Source organism: Harmonia axyridis, chromosome 3 (genome assembly GCF_914767665.1).
Source record: "Harmonia axyridis chromosome 3, icHarAxyr1.1, whole genome shotgun sequence".
Classification (NCBI taxonomy): Eukaryota; Metazoa; Arthropoda; class Insecta; order Coleoptera; family Coccinellidae; genus Harmonia; species Harmonia axyridis.
The window spans coordinates 20,891,663-20,906,868 of record NC_059503.1 but is presented as its reverse complement, the minus strand read 5'-3'; the positions used below and the strand labels follow the sequence as shown (position 1 = coordinate 20,906,868).

Here is a 15,206-nt window from a genome sequence, read left to right as displayed (position 1 = left end):
TGACACAAGGGGCGCGGAAATGAATACATATCAATGATACGATATTTCACTCAATTCACCGGTTTCTCCAAAAAGGAAACACTTCTTATGTTCCATAGTAAATCAATGTTTCATATTAAGTCATAATATATTGAGATAAATACCTAAATATATCCGAAATTTAGAAAACAAACCCGCCAAACGACGTGAAACAACCGATGGATATTTGCGCTCCTACGAGCGCAATAGTTGCCAAAGCTCGGATTTCAGCTGGTCCATAACCAATTTATGCTTACAATAAATCGACAATTAGGGAGAATATCGAATTTCAAATATTCAAATTCTCATATTCAGTCGGGTATCACTCAAATAAATATATTTCATTCAATATTATGTACATTCATAGTGATATAGTAAAATTGTGGATTTGAAAATATATCACAATCCGACCACGTTATCTAACCATGTTGGGTACATGTAAAATGTGCGTATACTCTCTCTATCTATGCGTATCACTCTATGGTTGATATACAGAACAATTGGCAGTTATCTCTTCTGATTCAAAAGGCGATCATTTTATATATACTCGGTCGCTATAGGATTCAACACTTTGACTTCCAGCAAGAACGAAGCAAGTCTTTTACATATTGACCACTAATGAATTTTTGAATGCATTCGGACGTGATTAAGTTTGATGAAGTCATGTAATAGAATGGCAAAAAACACTGAAAACAACATGAATATGGAACACTGAGCGCAAACTAAATTTCAAGTCACGCATAAACTCGGATTTCAATTCAGTCGGAATTTTTTTTTATATGTAGTTAATGAAGATGACAACATTTCGTCACTTCATTCAAGGCAATCGTTTTTTTGCCCTTATTCGTAGCAACTGTTGAAACACTGTTCAAAACTTGTGTTTTAATTGAACGGTTTTCAAAAAACTAATATCACAATATCAAGTTATTTGATTTTGAATCTTCTAGTAGCTTCAAAAATAAACTGCATTCGAAAACATAAATATTTTGGTCGTGAAAATAACCACAATGATAGTACAACAACACAAGGGTCAATGATAATTACAATTATTATCCAGGAATGGTTTCGAACCGAGCCGTGTAAGCTAAGAGAGAGTACGTAACATTTAGAGTTAATAATAGTCATCATTGCTACTTCGTTAATTTGAAATTTTCATTCAACAATTTAAGTTATTGTGAATGAGTTTGTATTTCTTCCAATGGCTGTTATATAAAAAAATGGGCAAAACAATAACTTGAAGTTGAGGGTTTTTGAGCGCTCATTCATTCATACGTCAATGGCACCTTTGGATTCTATATACTAATCTGTAGTCTCCAAGGGCGCATGAATGACAAGCGCTCAAAAGATCCTAACTTTGGGCGAGCTTGTTCAAAGTGATATTCCTGTAATTTTTTTTTCATATCTTACGAACTTTTCAACCTTGATCTCACAATTGAGTAGTAGTTTTCTGATGTTTACTTTCATAAAGATATTTCAGTGCAGACGATTAACGTTTTCTAAAATAGTAGATTTTGACTTCAATATATTCTATTCAGTTTTCTGAAGTTGGAGCTGTACTTGCTGGTCTCTTATAGTTTTCGAGATATGTGCTTCGAAGGTGAATCATAAAGAAATACAATTAGGGTATGTGGGTCAATAGGTTCCATCAGTTATGATATCCTCCAAGTATGTATCAAAAAAGTGGAAACTAGCTTGAATCATAGTTGATGATATCAGCCAATTTTTATTTATTTTTTTTTTCATGAAATGAATGTTAACAATGACAATAGAGAAAGTCCTTAATTTAATAAACAAATATATCAGTTCAATGTCAGCCTTGTCGGTTTACAATTCAATAAGTTTTTCCTTTTGAAAATAACACAAAAATTATTCGTTCAATGCCATTAACAATAATGATAGAGAATTAGGTACCCCTAAAAGATAATTTTCGAGGTTTTGCGAGACCCTCTGCTTTCAATTCAAATAATGAAGATTTCGATAAGTGAATGTCAGAGTTCTTTTATCAAACAATAACGGAAAAAGGCGTAGTATTTTGATCTTCTGAGCATTTGAAAATTGCTAAAATTACGTGGAATATGTCAAAATCTGATAACGACATGCGCCATGCATATGGTGGAAGTTATGGAAACAACGCTCTTCTTCAATCCTGCTTTTTTAATGTATTTAAATGTAAACTTTCGCCCCATGAAATCCATTTGTCCTCTCTTACCCTTCTCAATTAATCTGCAAAGTGACATGTCATAAAAAGATTAGAATTAGAGTACCTACTTTAAACACAATGTCAACGAACAAATTAAGAAAAATGTTTAACGAAATGTTTAATTGCTATGAATTATATCTATGTTTTGGATAATTGGATTGCATTTATTAGACAAATTGAATTTCAATCCGTACACGAAATAGTTTTAAAGTACTAGGAGGCTACTAATCATAAAGTTTTTGAATAACTCTGAAAGGAGACACATTTTATCAGATTATCCAATTAACTATCAAACGTATAGTCTATCATCAATATCACGACAACAATTACATTTTATCTAGGTATTTAAGGTTGAATTCTTTATATTTCGAGCTCAGGATTCTGTCATTGTAATATTTCCGAAGACTAATGAAATTTTATGTGAAACATCGATCCGAAAAGCCTCTAACAATTAATTCTCCTCTGTTCCAGCTTGCATCAAACCCAAACAACACCACACATCGCCTGCTTCCGCTCAGATCTTCCAGGGTGACCTCGACGTCCCCGACGGAGGTTCCTCTGCCGCCCATTTACTAGACCTAGTAAGGCATTTATCATCCCAAGCAGACCACCATGTGACTACAGTGATGGGCGCCAACGTCAGCCGCCACTCGTCCAAGGGCCTATCCGGCCGAAGGTCGCAGTCCAGCGGAAGCATCTGCAACGGCAAGGGAAGGCACAATGAAGGAAAATATTGCGGCAGCCTACCCAGCTATTTGGACGACAGGGACGCAGGAAGCTGCAACAATAACTATGACTGCGAGAAGGCAGCCGCTGATGAGGTATGTGAAATCAGGGATCTGTGGGGTTTTTATGTCTTAGGAAAAATCAGGGCCGTCGCGAGAAATTTTGGCGCCTGAAGCAAAGAATTTTTTGGCGCCCTGCTGAAGAAGAATCAATAAACACCCTCCCTCCCCAACAAAAAACATCACCTGACCCGATTATAATTAGCCATTTTTGATTTCTCTAGCGTTTTTGCTAATCGTTTCCAATGGGTATCTTTTTTTTTTCGGACGTTTTTACCTACATTAAATTTCTGGATTTCTTCGACGCCGATGAAAAATGCGTAAGTAATATATCTGATTCTCACATTCACAAGACACTGCGTACGATCGATGAAAGATTACCTATCACACCACAAGATACAAAGGGCGGTAAGGCATGCAAAGCTTCGAAAACTAAATGGGATTAAAAACATATGTTCCGCTGAAAACATTTAGTATTTATCAGTAATTAGTTTCGAATGCAGAATCGTAGGAATTTTCCATATGTTGAATGTGTAAACAACTTCCATGTCATTCGAAAGCGAAAATAGTGTTGCTTTTGGTCTTTGTGAAATACATTTCATCCCTCTTTCAATTTTCGATTAGGGTAATAGGCAATGCTGTTTATATTGGTTGGGTTGCCACGTGCTAGTTATTGAACAGGAGGCTTAGGGAAGACGGTTCGGAGATTTGATTTTTATTGCAGAGAATGTTGATAAACGCAGCAAAGCGGACCAACCTGATGTTGTTTTCAAGAATCAAGACTATATTTTTTCAGAAATATGAAAGGCGGCCACAAACTGGGCTAAATTGCCGTCCCTCGAAAAGAGGCGCCTAAAACAGTTGCTTCACTGTTTCACCACTAACGCCGGCCTTGGGACAAATTATTATTTCTGGCGAATTCAGTGTTGAGAGAAACGGTTAGAGACATTGATACGATCCCATTCAAATCACTAGCAATTGTTGAAAAACTACAGTCACTCTAATACAATTCTAGACCGCTTTCATTCTAACAATTTTGATCGACTTTGGTTCTAACTGAAAAGAAATAGTATATTGTGCAACAAAGTGGGGTAAGTCCAACTTTTCTCAGGAGTGTGGAAGTTTGTGTCACGAACCTGAAAGGCTAGTTTAAAGGAATACAGGATATTTACTTACCTTTAATATTTCTGTGATTCTCAGGTTCCGAAGAGCAAAAACTGAAATACTTATTCCAGAAATAAGGCGGAATATTTATTTTTTGGTTAACTATACTCTCCCCACTGACAGGATAACAAAATCGTGCCTATCTCTAACTCATATACAAATCTAAGCTGCTATCTGCACCAAACGAGCATTCATATACAAAATGAAATGCCGCATTTTTTTCAACCCCTGCTACATCAAACAAAGTGCGCTTATGTTTTTCGGTCCAGGCAATCGCTGAAAATACTGCATAAATGAAAACTCAGCTATTTCTTTATGCGGGTGTACCTACTGGGTTCTGCCGTTCCGTTTCAGTTATTTTAATAAAAAACGAGGTTCGTACGGATGACGTGATGTTGCGTTGGAAAAAAAATTAAATTCATTCTTTTCCGTCCCGCTGTCTCGCTGCTGAGATGGATCTGCCCTTCGTACATACTCCTCCATCTTGCAGTGGGACTTTTTGTTCCCATTTTTCCATTTGTGAAATTTCTTGTTTCTTTCCCTTCCAAGTTTGGACCTCTGCCGGAAATTCTTCAAGTAGGTACACAAGAAACCGGCGTTCTGCATTTGAAAAAGTTTCTCTTAAGCGGCCGTCCAATTTATTCGAACATTTTGCAATAACAAGAATTAATGGATTTAACTATGAAGCGATTTCACGAGTTCATCATGATTACAACACTTAAAGCATTGTTGTAGACATTTCAGAAATCACAACCAGCGACTTGATGAATCGATTCGTTTTACATTGTATGGTTAACAGGCAAATCTGCCGCTTTTGGGTCTCCGCTAGTCTGCGAATGATTCATAAGAAAGCAATGAATCTAAAACGTGCCACTATTTAGTCTGCATTGTGGTCTGGAGGTCTCATTGGGTCGCTTCTCTTCACAGACGAACTCGGTAATGCAGTGAGAGTAAAAGTTAGACGTAATATGGCCAGTTTTTCGTGGCTCACTTTGAAGATATTGCCTCGTATAGAAGGCAACGTATTTTTATGACATCGAACAAAATTTTTCCATAAGAATACGCACATATCTACCTTAAAAATGAAAAAAAAAATCTCAAAAGATGACATCTTCAGAAATGAACCAAATAACGGGCGATTTAAAATGAAATATTTCGAGTTACAATCTACGAATTAGAAGCTTCTGAAGATATCTAGTCAAGTTGTAGACGAAACGTGAGGTTCTTAATGCATAAGGAATGATTATTGATTTCATTAACCAACAATATGCATTTAACTGCGTTGAAAGCTGTTCATAGCAAACGGCAGACGATGTGGAAATAATTAAACCCTGTATGAAATCTGCAGTGATTTATATGAATTAGTTAAGTATATACGAATTTTGAATATTTATGTTAATGGGCGATACACAACCAAACATTTGGGGAGGAAGTATTCTCGTTGTTGTTGAATACACATATTTTCTAGGTCGGTTTATTTGAGAGGGTAAACATAAGAGTTTTGTGAGATAAGAAAGTTTAGATAGAGATAATACCACGTTCCCATTCTCTTGTATGATTGATAATGCTTTTAGTTGTTCTTTCTCATTGAAAGAATTTTTATAATCAGTGAGAATAAATGGTTTCTCTTCTCAAGTTGGTGAGTAGGTAAATTATAATTGAAAAAATAGGATTTTTCAATTAATAATGTTCATGCAGCTCTTTATGATCGTGTTAACATGTGATTTCCGGGATCAGGTCATAGGTACCTCATTTTTTTCGTTCATTACAAAAACTTGATACATACCTACCTTAGTTTTTTTCTAGTTAACACTTGACACTCCTAAAAATAAAATTGATTCCTCTATCTTTGTTACTGAGAGTGAAATATTTAACATCATTAACGGTATGAAGAGTTCATATACACAAGGCGTAGATAACATTTCATCAAATTTGTTAAAATGTGCTGCAGCATGGTTGACACCTGTTTTGTGGGTTTTGACACACATAATTTATTTGTGTTTGCTGGATGGTATTTTCCTGATATATTGAAAATTGCTCGTGTAAAAATGCTGTATAAGAAGGGTGATCATATCATGAATCTTCAATATCTCGATCCAGACTCAACTCTATGTTCCGATATGTTGACTGGCATCTTTTGAAGCTTGATATTAATGAGAATAGAAAATGGTATGGCCCTAACAGTGCCATTTGTGCACCAGGCCTAGACTTATTGAATGACGTGTTATATTAACTTTCACCTTTAAAATATCTCTTCTTCGGCACTTTGAATTCAATGAGATCTTTTTTACAGGTTCCTAGAATTCCACCATTGAGTGACGGCGCGCCACTGCATTGGAAATTCTCGGATACGCAAACAGCACTTTGCGACCAAGGCTACGGTTCTGAGCGATCCCCTGAAGAGGAATATCCACCACCAATACCTGAGCACGAGGGACATGATCATCACTTTTTAGAACCTCACGAATGTTACCCCTTCATCACTACTGGTAAATATACTTTTTATAAAATGTTTTCAGAATTTACCCTTTGAAAATCATGTAATTAAAAGATTAGATAAAAACATATTAGAAAACAGCATCAGTGAAATGAAATTTTATTCCAAAAATGTTAAATTCATGCACACATTATTATCAATATTAGCCTCAAATAAAATATTTTGTATCAATCAGATCTCTTAAAAAAAAAAATTTCTTGGCGACGTGTAGGTACTCATCAAATTTTTTTAGTGTTCCTCTCTCAGAGGGCTTTCTGTTTCATCTAGTGTCTACTGATGGAATCATCTGTATGGCAACTTAGTTGTCCCTACCTACATTGCGGAGCGTGATGATTTTGCCATAAAATGTTCAAGACGGTTTACCACCACGTGGCTTCCGCGTATCAGTCAAACATTAGTACCCAATCATTTCTCTTCTGACTTTCCTGCGATGACCAAACACAGTTTTGCGAACTGTAAATACTTTTAAAAATTCAATGCATTGTTGAAACATTCTTTACTTAGTAATGGCCTAGTTTTTACTTGTCATAATATGAAAGTTCCAAAAGTGACAGCTGCCTAGATAGCGGGCTATTCCAAATGAAAAATTGGGAAACCCTTTGGATCTTAATTTCTGCGATGTAAATATGCAGCAACCTTGGTTGTCCAATAGAAGTAACGTTCTAAAAATGTAATGCTGGATTCTGTAGTTCAAATAATACCTGTTGTACCCGTGTACGCCAATGTGTACGAGAATTGTCTGTTTATTGCCCGAGTCATTGTGTAATGGTATAATATCTTCGGAATAAGGTGTTAGTGGCGGGATGTCTGTCGAACTGTCTGAATGTTACAGTGTCAAAAGCATTCAATATCTGGATTCAAGTCATCTTCAAAGCCCGGTATGACAGCTATTCATTCAAGGAATTGGTCTGATTAGACGGACTGTTCCGCCTGGCTCGACATCTATGCCTGAATTCCTGATGCTTCATTTTCGAGGATCTATTGAAGCGCAGCCCTTTCTAGGTGATATCAGTATTTGGGTTGTCCCACTGTTCACAACGTTTCGACAAGACTCGTGTCAAGTTATTCGCAGAATTTCAATTGTAGGCTGATAAATAATTGAGATGTTCGTGGAGATGTCGATTATTTCTGAGAAGGAATTTGTATAATAGTTTCTAATAGGAGGATTTTCTTCATAGTTGCGATACTTCTTATGTTTATTAAAAAATAAAAACTAATCATAAATTGAATTTTTAAGAAATATTTTTTGTTCCGGATAAATGTAGCTTTTTGAGGTCTATTTCGAGGAAAATCTTAATCCAACAAAATTATTTCAAACTCAATTCTATCCAGTCCAGATGACGACGCAGATATAAATACCAACCATAGACTTATAATAACATGGACAAGCCGCCATGTGACTTTTGCTCAACGCTTTGCGGACTATCAAAAATATGTTGTGAAAGATATAATAATTAATGGTAAAGATACTACATGATTTAAAAAAAAAAACAGATACAGTTTGGCTGTCTAAATAAAATATTTAATTTTTTTTCTAAAGAAATGCTGTAGGAGCTCTAGGAGAGATTAAATTATTTTTTCATACAATGTATTGATACTGAGTTATTCCGACGAGCAGGGTACTGAAATCGGTAAATGAATCACATTTAGGAACTGTATGGGCATATTTTCTTGATATCTAAAATTTATTTCAGAAAAACGCTACCTTCATCGAATCCCATCTGAAAGATTTTTTTATTTCTATTCCAGAGTTTCCACAAAGTTTAGACAAATATTATAGATAATTAAATCTAAATTCGATATATTGTAGCTACTAGTGTAACGGAATTTCAGAGATTTCAAAATTCGTGACAAATAATAACGCCTATAAAAGAACATCAATAATTATTTAAAAATTTTTGATCCTCAATATATTCTTGAGAAATTTACTGAAAAAGACAGTGAGTTAATACTCACTGTCTTTTTCAATAAAATACGTAAGTGAATATTATTTTATAAAAAAAAATATTTCGAAAAACTGAGGACATTCTAGAGTTTCTTGCTTGCTGGTTGTCGTTAATCATCACTCATCATGGTGTAACCAACTAATAGAGAACATGTTCATATGAAGCAGACCTGCGTGTCAAACTTCATTTGCCTATATCGTTTTGCATTAAGAAGTTATTGAACTCAAAATTGTGTTCGAGTGAGAAATTAATACTTTCGAGAAACAACCTTTAGGTTCCATTATGACAAATGTTTTCGCTCAATGAAATAGAGATGTTTATTAATGGGAAGAGTAATGCCTTTTCGGATGAAGGTATTAGATAGCCATCATCTAGCATTACCTACTGAAACTGATATAATAACCTTTTAATTATGCGCACAGTATCCATTAACAGAGGTGACCCTAAGTGGTACGATCGAAGTTTTGGGCTGAGAAAGTGAGATGTTCCTATAATTGAAACAATGTGAATTCCATGGGATAGGTAAATGTAGATGCTAACACTAGAAATCGATGAGAAATTTTATTGAAACGACTTAAATGAAATCATGAAGTATATGTAATCTTAATAATTTATTTCGAAGATTTGAATTTTTCGTGTAAAACCCAATTTGGCCTTACATGTTATAGCGAATATATTATTTTTTCTCCTCGGTATTCTACTCGAATTTTCTATGGTTTTTATTATGCGGTCAACACGATATTTTACATCAAACTTGTAACTATTATTTCATAGCTGCATCAAGCAAAATCTTGACTTGGTCAAACCTGTTATCTCGAAAATACTAGTTCTCATAAGTTTTGAAACTTTTATTTCACATCCGCTTTGTTACAAATCTATGTGCAAATACAGTTATCATTACATTAAAATAGCAACGAACTCTTTTCCCGTAAGAACACATTCGATTCGTGATGATAATATACTCAAAAATAGTCATAAAGATAATAGGCCTACAAGCTAATGATTCTCTGGGACGTAGAGGTGCTCATATTGCTATAAAAGAGTAAGAAACGTAAGCATCTTGAAAGCGATAATTACGATAATGACTCATGAACCGTAAGTGGGTCCCAGTTTTTACTGCAGTGCAGATTTAAACGAAAAATGAAATATTGGTTCATTTTTTTTTGGTTTTTCATCTTGTTGGGAATTTTGAAGTTCGGAGGGAGGAGTTGATTACCTCCAATACTCCCGCATATCTACGCCACATAAAACTTCCTGCCCAATGCTGCTAGCGCTGGGAAGTAATGACAAGTTGATAGATCATTCAAGATGAGTGGGATATGCATCTCGAAGACAATACAGAACATGAATTCCTACATTTGACAAAACCAGTTCATAACTTATTCTGCTATCATCTTGCAGAAACCGCGAAACATTTCTCTTAGTGGTGAATAATAGTTTTTGTGCCTGGATATTTCAGAAACGTAAATTTACCGAATGCATATTGCACTAACTGAGTTACTTCACGTCGGCGTTCCCCACACTCTCTAGCAGATAACTTCACACTACATTACGTTTATTGTTCTAGTATTCCGAATGTTCCAGAAGCTCTCTACGATATTATTTTTTCACGCCTGGCATTGTAAATCCCGAAAACTTTGTGTAAGCCTGAGTAATGCTAATGAGTTTGCGTAACTGTAAGTTGCAAAGTAGCCCCTGGAGAGCGCAATGGAACCGGAACAGCGGTTCCGGTTTATATACCACGAAGAGGACAACGGGATCAGGTCTGCATTAGGAAATTCATGATAGGTACCAGCAGGAATATTATGGAATATTCCTACAACGAATTATGTGAAGTTATCTCAAACTTTATTTGGGACGCTGTTGTCTTGTCATGAATTTGCAAATAGGAATAATACTTTCTGTGACAGATAAATAGATCTCAAAGTCGAAGTGCAAAGTATCCGCGTAACAGAAAGGGGTGTCCTAAACTCGATGCTCACTGAAAGCATCTCGAGAATTGTATAAGACTTAAGGAGAATATGTTGAACGAAACCTGATCTCTATTTTCGAAATAAAAAGGTTCCAGAAAACAGACCAAAGATATCTTGATCCCTTCTCGAGTTACAGGTCGTTCCTGAAAATTATGACTGCTTCAAATATTCTTCTATATCTTGGTGTCCATTCGAGATTTTTGAAAAATTCTGTAGAGTTTTTTCAGTAATTTTTATGGTTTATATAAACCATATATCGAATATATATACCAACATATCATAGAAATAAATTCCGCTTTAGATATATAGGGTGAACACATTTAAAACGGCCTAACTTCAAGAGGAAATTCTACATGTGATTTGCAACAAAAAATGTCATATAACACATGGTCAAAATGTTGGTGGTTATTCTTCAATTTAACATTTTTTATTTCACGGAATTTATCACTTCTTTCCATAAAACCAATTATATCTTATTCATTTCTGCGTCCCCATCGAATTTGATCATATATTCTGAATTTGCCTTGATATGAGAGGTCATAAGTGGCAAAAGAGTTTAACAAACGAGTATGGTGAATAGGTGAATATAAATATTCTGAAGAGAGCGAAATAAGTAATATCTTTTCAATCGTTCTATGAATGAAAAACTATAAATGAGAATATGTTTCCTTTGCAGTAAAAACTTCTCCTTTTTGAAGGCTTTCGAACGACATATCATGTTTTGTGCTAGCTACTTTCCTTCTGCTGTAATATCATGGCTAACGTGATGACAATGAAAAAGACGAAAATACTCAAACTTGAATAAGATATAATTGGTTTTATGGCAAGAAGCTCGGAAAGAAGTGATAAATTCCGTGAAATTAACAAATATTAAATTGTGTAATAACCACCAATGTTTCGACCATGTGTTATAATATGACATTTTTTGTTGCAAATCACTTGTATAATCTCCCCTTGAAGTTAGGTCGTTTTAAAAGTGTACACCCTTCATAGAGAAGTGTTTCCATGGGATACCCTATATTTAATATTCATTTATCAACGCAGTTCTTCAGGCGAAGATTTGTCGAAATGCATACCGTTACCGGTTTTTCAAAAATATATGTTTCATTGATATTGAGTTTTTCTATTTCATCCATTTTGATGGGATACCTTATAAATAAATAGTTTCATTTATTTCGAGATTCAATTCATTTTGTGTGTAAGCAATATACAAAATTTGTGCTTCATGTAAATTAAAACGATGGTATCTTTACTCGACCTCATCAGTGTTTAGTGATAGTATTCCGAATTCCGATTGCAATGGCATTTCTCTAATTACTGAAATAATACTTAATCCATATAACTATTCTTCAAATTACATCGGTTATTGCTACCTACTGGACTGCACTCTTCGATTGTATTTTTGATAGAACATTGGAACATATTCATAGCACCCAAATGGCCATAACAAGTGCGCGATCATTAAATATTAATTTAAAAATGAAGCAACCTCTATATGAGTGAAAGTTATGAAATGAAAATTCTTCGATGCAAATTTTATTTATAGTATACTTCACCATATTTACATAATATTGATAACGGATTTTAATATCTTAAATATAAGTTCAATCTCTCTCTCCTTCACGTTGTCGATTCACACTTCTCATCTCTGGAATAAAATTAAAATTTTCCTTTCAGCCATTCAATATCCTTAGAACGAAGGCGAAGGGAAGTATTAACTTGAATTAAGTGATATTCCAAAAATAGGTGTATCACGAATTCCAATTTCGAGCTTCATGAAGATGTATTGGCTTGGAAGAAGGAAAACGTAAGGAGAACTAATAAAAAGAAAGTTCCGACTGTTGAAGTTCTACGAATTAAGCCTTGAAAAGTTGTAAGAGATCATTCAGACCGGGCAAAATGACTTGAGAAATCGATACTGCATCGTATATTCCTTTTTTAGATTAGTTGTTGAGGAGGTTGAATAAATAGTCAAAGGACATTCGCCTATTTCAACTTTTTTATAGTCGAGAGTGATTGTCAAGATTGGATTGAAACTCAGAGTGAAAAATAAACAGGAAATTAGCTAATGCAGAGCCATATTTCCGTTCGAAAGACTCCTCATTCTACCAATCTAAGCGAATTCGTGATTGATTTAGAGCAAAAAACCCTCATAGTTGCAGTTTTGTTCTCCGATCCTTCTTGATCTAATAAATTTTAGTCACTATTTTGGGGCCACTGAGACATGTCCCTTGTTTATAGCCTAAATATGGATATGAATCAGATGAAATATAAGCTGGATTCTGCAATTATATAATAAATTCTTCAGATGACACAACAGAAAAAAAAATCCTTTTTTTCTGGGGAAAATGAAAGATAAGACTAATAATGTAGAGAGTCCTTTCAGCCCATAGGAATGTAAATGTTACTCTAATATGATACGAGGATATTTATTTCTGTATATTTGCTCCAACATGGATTTTCTTCCTTATAGTCTTGCATATTATTTATTGAATTCTACTGTTCCATTGGATTCAAGCAAGGTAAACTGACATGTATTACCTTCAACAATAAAATATATTCCCGGTTAACTGCAGTATTATGTATTTGTTCAGTTGTCAACCAAATTAACAGCTCGGATAAAATAAATCAAGTTTGTTTCACTGCAGAAATTGTAACGATATTCCTGATAATAGACAAAATAATCTGGAAAATATTTTTGTTTCGTACGCTAGTATTGTTTCGTTTGCTTATATAAAGACTTACATCAATCAACCTGTATCTCAAAAACTATCATAAAACTAATAGAAACTTTCTGATAGCGTTTGTGAAATCAGCAAAAACACGTTTAGTTAGGGATTCGTCAAGCCAAGTGGCTTGAAATTTTAACCAACTACTCGAATTGATTTTAAATATTTATTGCTTGACTTGATATCAAGCTACTTGATATTACTTGAGCTTGAGATGCACGCGTCGCATGGCATATATTTCTGCAATTTCGTGCGCGCTTAGACTAAATAGGGAAATTTCGTGAGCGACGAGAGACTGAAGCATTCGCTAGTGTGACTTTATTAGTAGTTTTCTCATATTTCTATGAAATCTATTTAGATAGGTAGATTTTGGTAGTTTCAGAAATATCTTTCCAAACTTGGCCAGAATGGCCAAGGATTTTCATCAACGCTAGCATCTTTAGCTCCTGCTGAAAGACAATTTTCCAGAGTTGCTCTTGAAGTTACAAAAACCCGCAATGTGTCTTAGATCTTGGAAAATTATGAAATCAAACAAAGCCTGGAGGTTTCTTGATATTATGATATTTTTTAATTATTTTTTATCTTGTTAATGTTTATAGTGATTTAATTCATGTTTTCATTAAAAAAACGTTGATATTATCGGTTCTTTAATACAATAAGTTGAATAAATAAAAGTATTTTTTGCAAGGTTATTGATGTGACACTACACAATAAAACTGCTAAAAATCAAGTAGCTTAATATGATTCAAGCACTTGATAAATAAATACTTGACTTGACTTAAGATTGAAAAACTACTACTTGACTTGTGCTTGACTTGAAATCAAGTCAAGCTCAAGCCAAGTAGCTCGAAAATCAAGCCAAGCCGTGAATCCCCAGGTTTTGTTATTTTTAGTGCATTAGAAAATTCTAAAGTAGCAATATCCATTAGATCAACAATTGTGCCGAATAACGAACAATTTCATCGCATACCAAACTCCTAAAGAATCTCCCCTTCATATATGTGCAATATCTTCAGAATTCCCGAAGTTTTGGGCGTGGAATACGGTTCTTAACTTAATATCGAACTTCTGAAAGGAGGTCTCGAAATTATTACTGATGCGTAAGGTTTCCAGATCTGGAAACTTTTTCACGCCTAGCGCTAAGGAGGATTCCAGCAACGAATTCATCTCTGCTCCCTAAGGATTCATGTTGGATACATAAAGATTGTATGTTCAAACCGAGGTTCAAACCCTCCTGAATTTGGGTCTCTTTATACGTGATATTTCATTACTCTATACCGAAATTTCTAGGAAAATGGATGTTGTTTGTTCTAAATAATATTATCCGAAAATGCATCCTTTGGGAGTTACGCCTTACAGCCCCTAAAAGATAAATCAAAAATGTTGTTTTGCTGTTTTATTATAGGAATCTTAATGAAATTCGTAGTTGTAGTTTTTCATGAGAAATATCACTTATTTATACAAAAAAATTGTGGAATGTAACTTTGTTGCTTTTGAAATTGGTAACTGAGATGCACAATTCATATGAGTATATTTATGAGCTATCCATCTATTATGAACAACTCTTTCCTCAGATCCTTATCGAAGAAACATAGGAAATTTGAAATATTTACTTCATGAATAGGAAATATAGGATCCAATTTATGCTCTTCTTCAAATTTTTCAGTAGAAAATACTCTTCCTTATTGGGAATATACGATGGTTGTTTTTGACATAATCAATTCCAAGTTGTTTTCGCCGAAAGATTTTGTCACCCATATTTATTCGAAATGAAAACGTGAATCACAATTTTCTCCTGGATAAAATATTTTGAAGCAGCTTTTTTATTTTGAATGATCTCCGATGAAATTTTTCGTGGAAAACTTCAAGTTTTTCTTATTTGAATAAGACAAAA

The 15,206-nt window shown here is 34.4% G+C and overlaps 1 protein-coding gene across 2 annotated transcripts in view; it reads left to right on the top strand.

The window, feature by feature from the left end:
- The window catches only part of LOC123677030, a 180,525-nt gene that overhangs the window by 130,166 nt on the left and 35,153 nt on the right, over nucleotides 1–15,206 (top strand). For both annotated transcript variants that reach the window (XM_045613434.1, XM_045613433.1), the window contains exons 8-9: nucleotides 2,690–3,039; nucleotides 6,461–6,656. In XM_045613434.1, coding sequence (XP_045469390.1) covers nucleotides 2,690–3,039; nucleotides 6,461–6,656 — 546 coding nt within the window. The remainder of the gene's footprint in view (nucleotides 1–2,689; nucleotides 3,040–6,460; nucleotides 6,657–15,206) is intronic.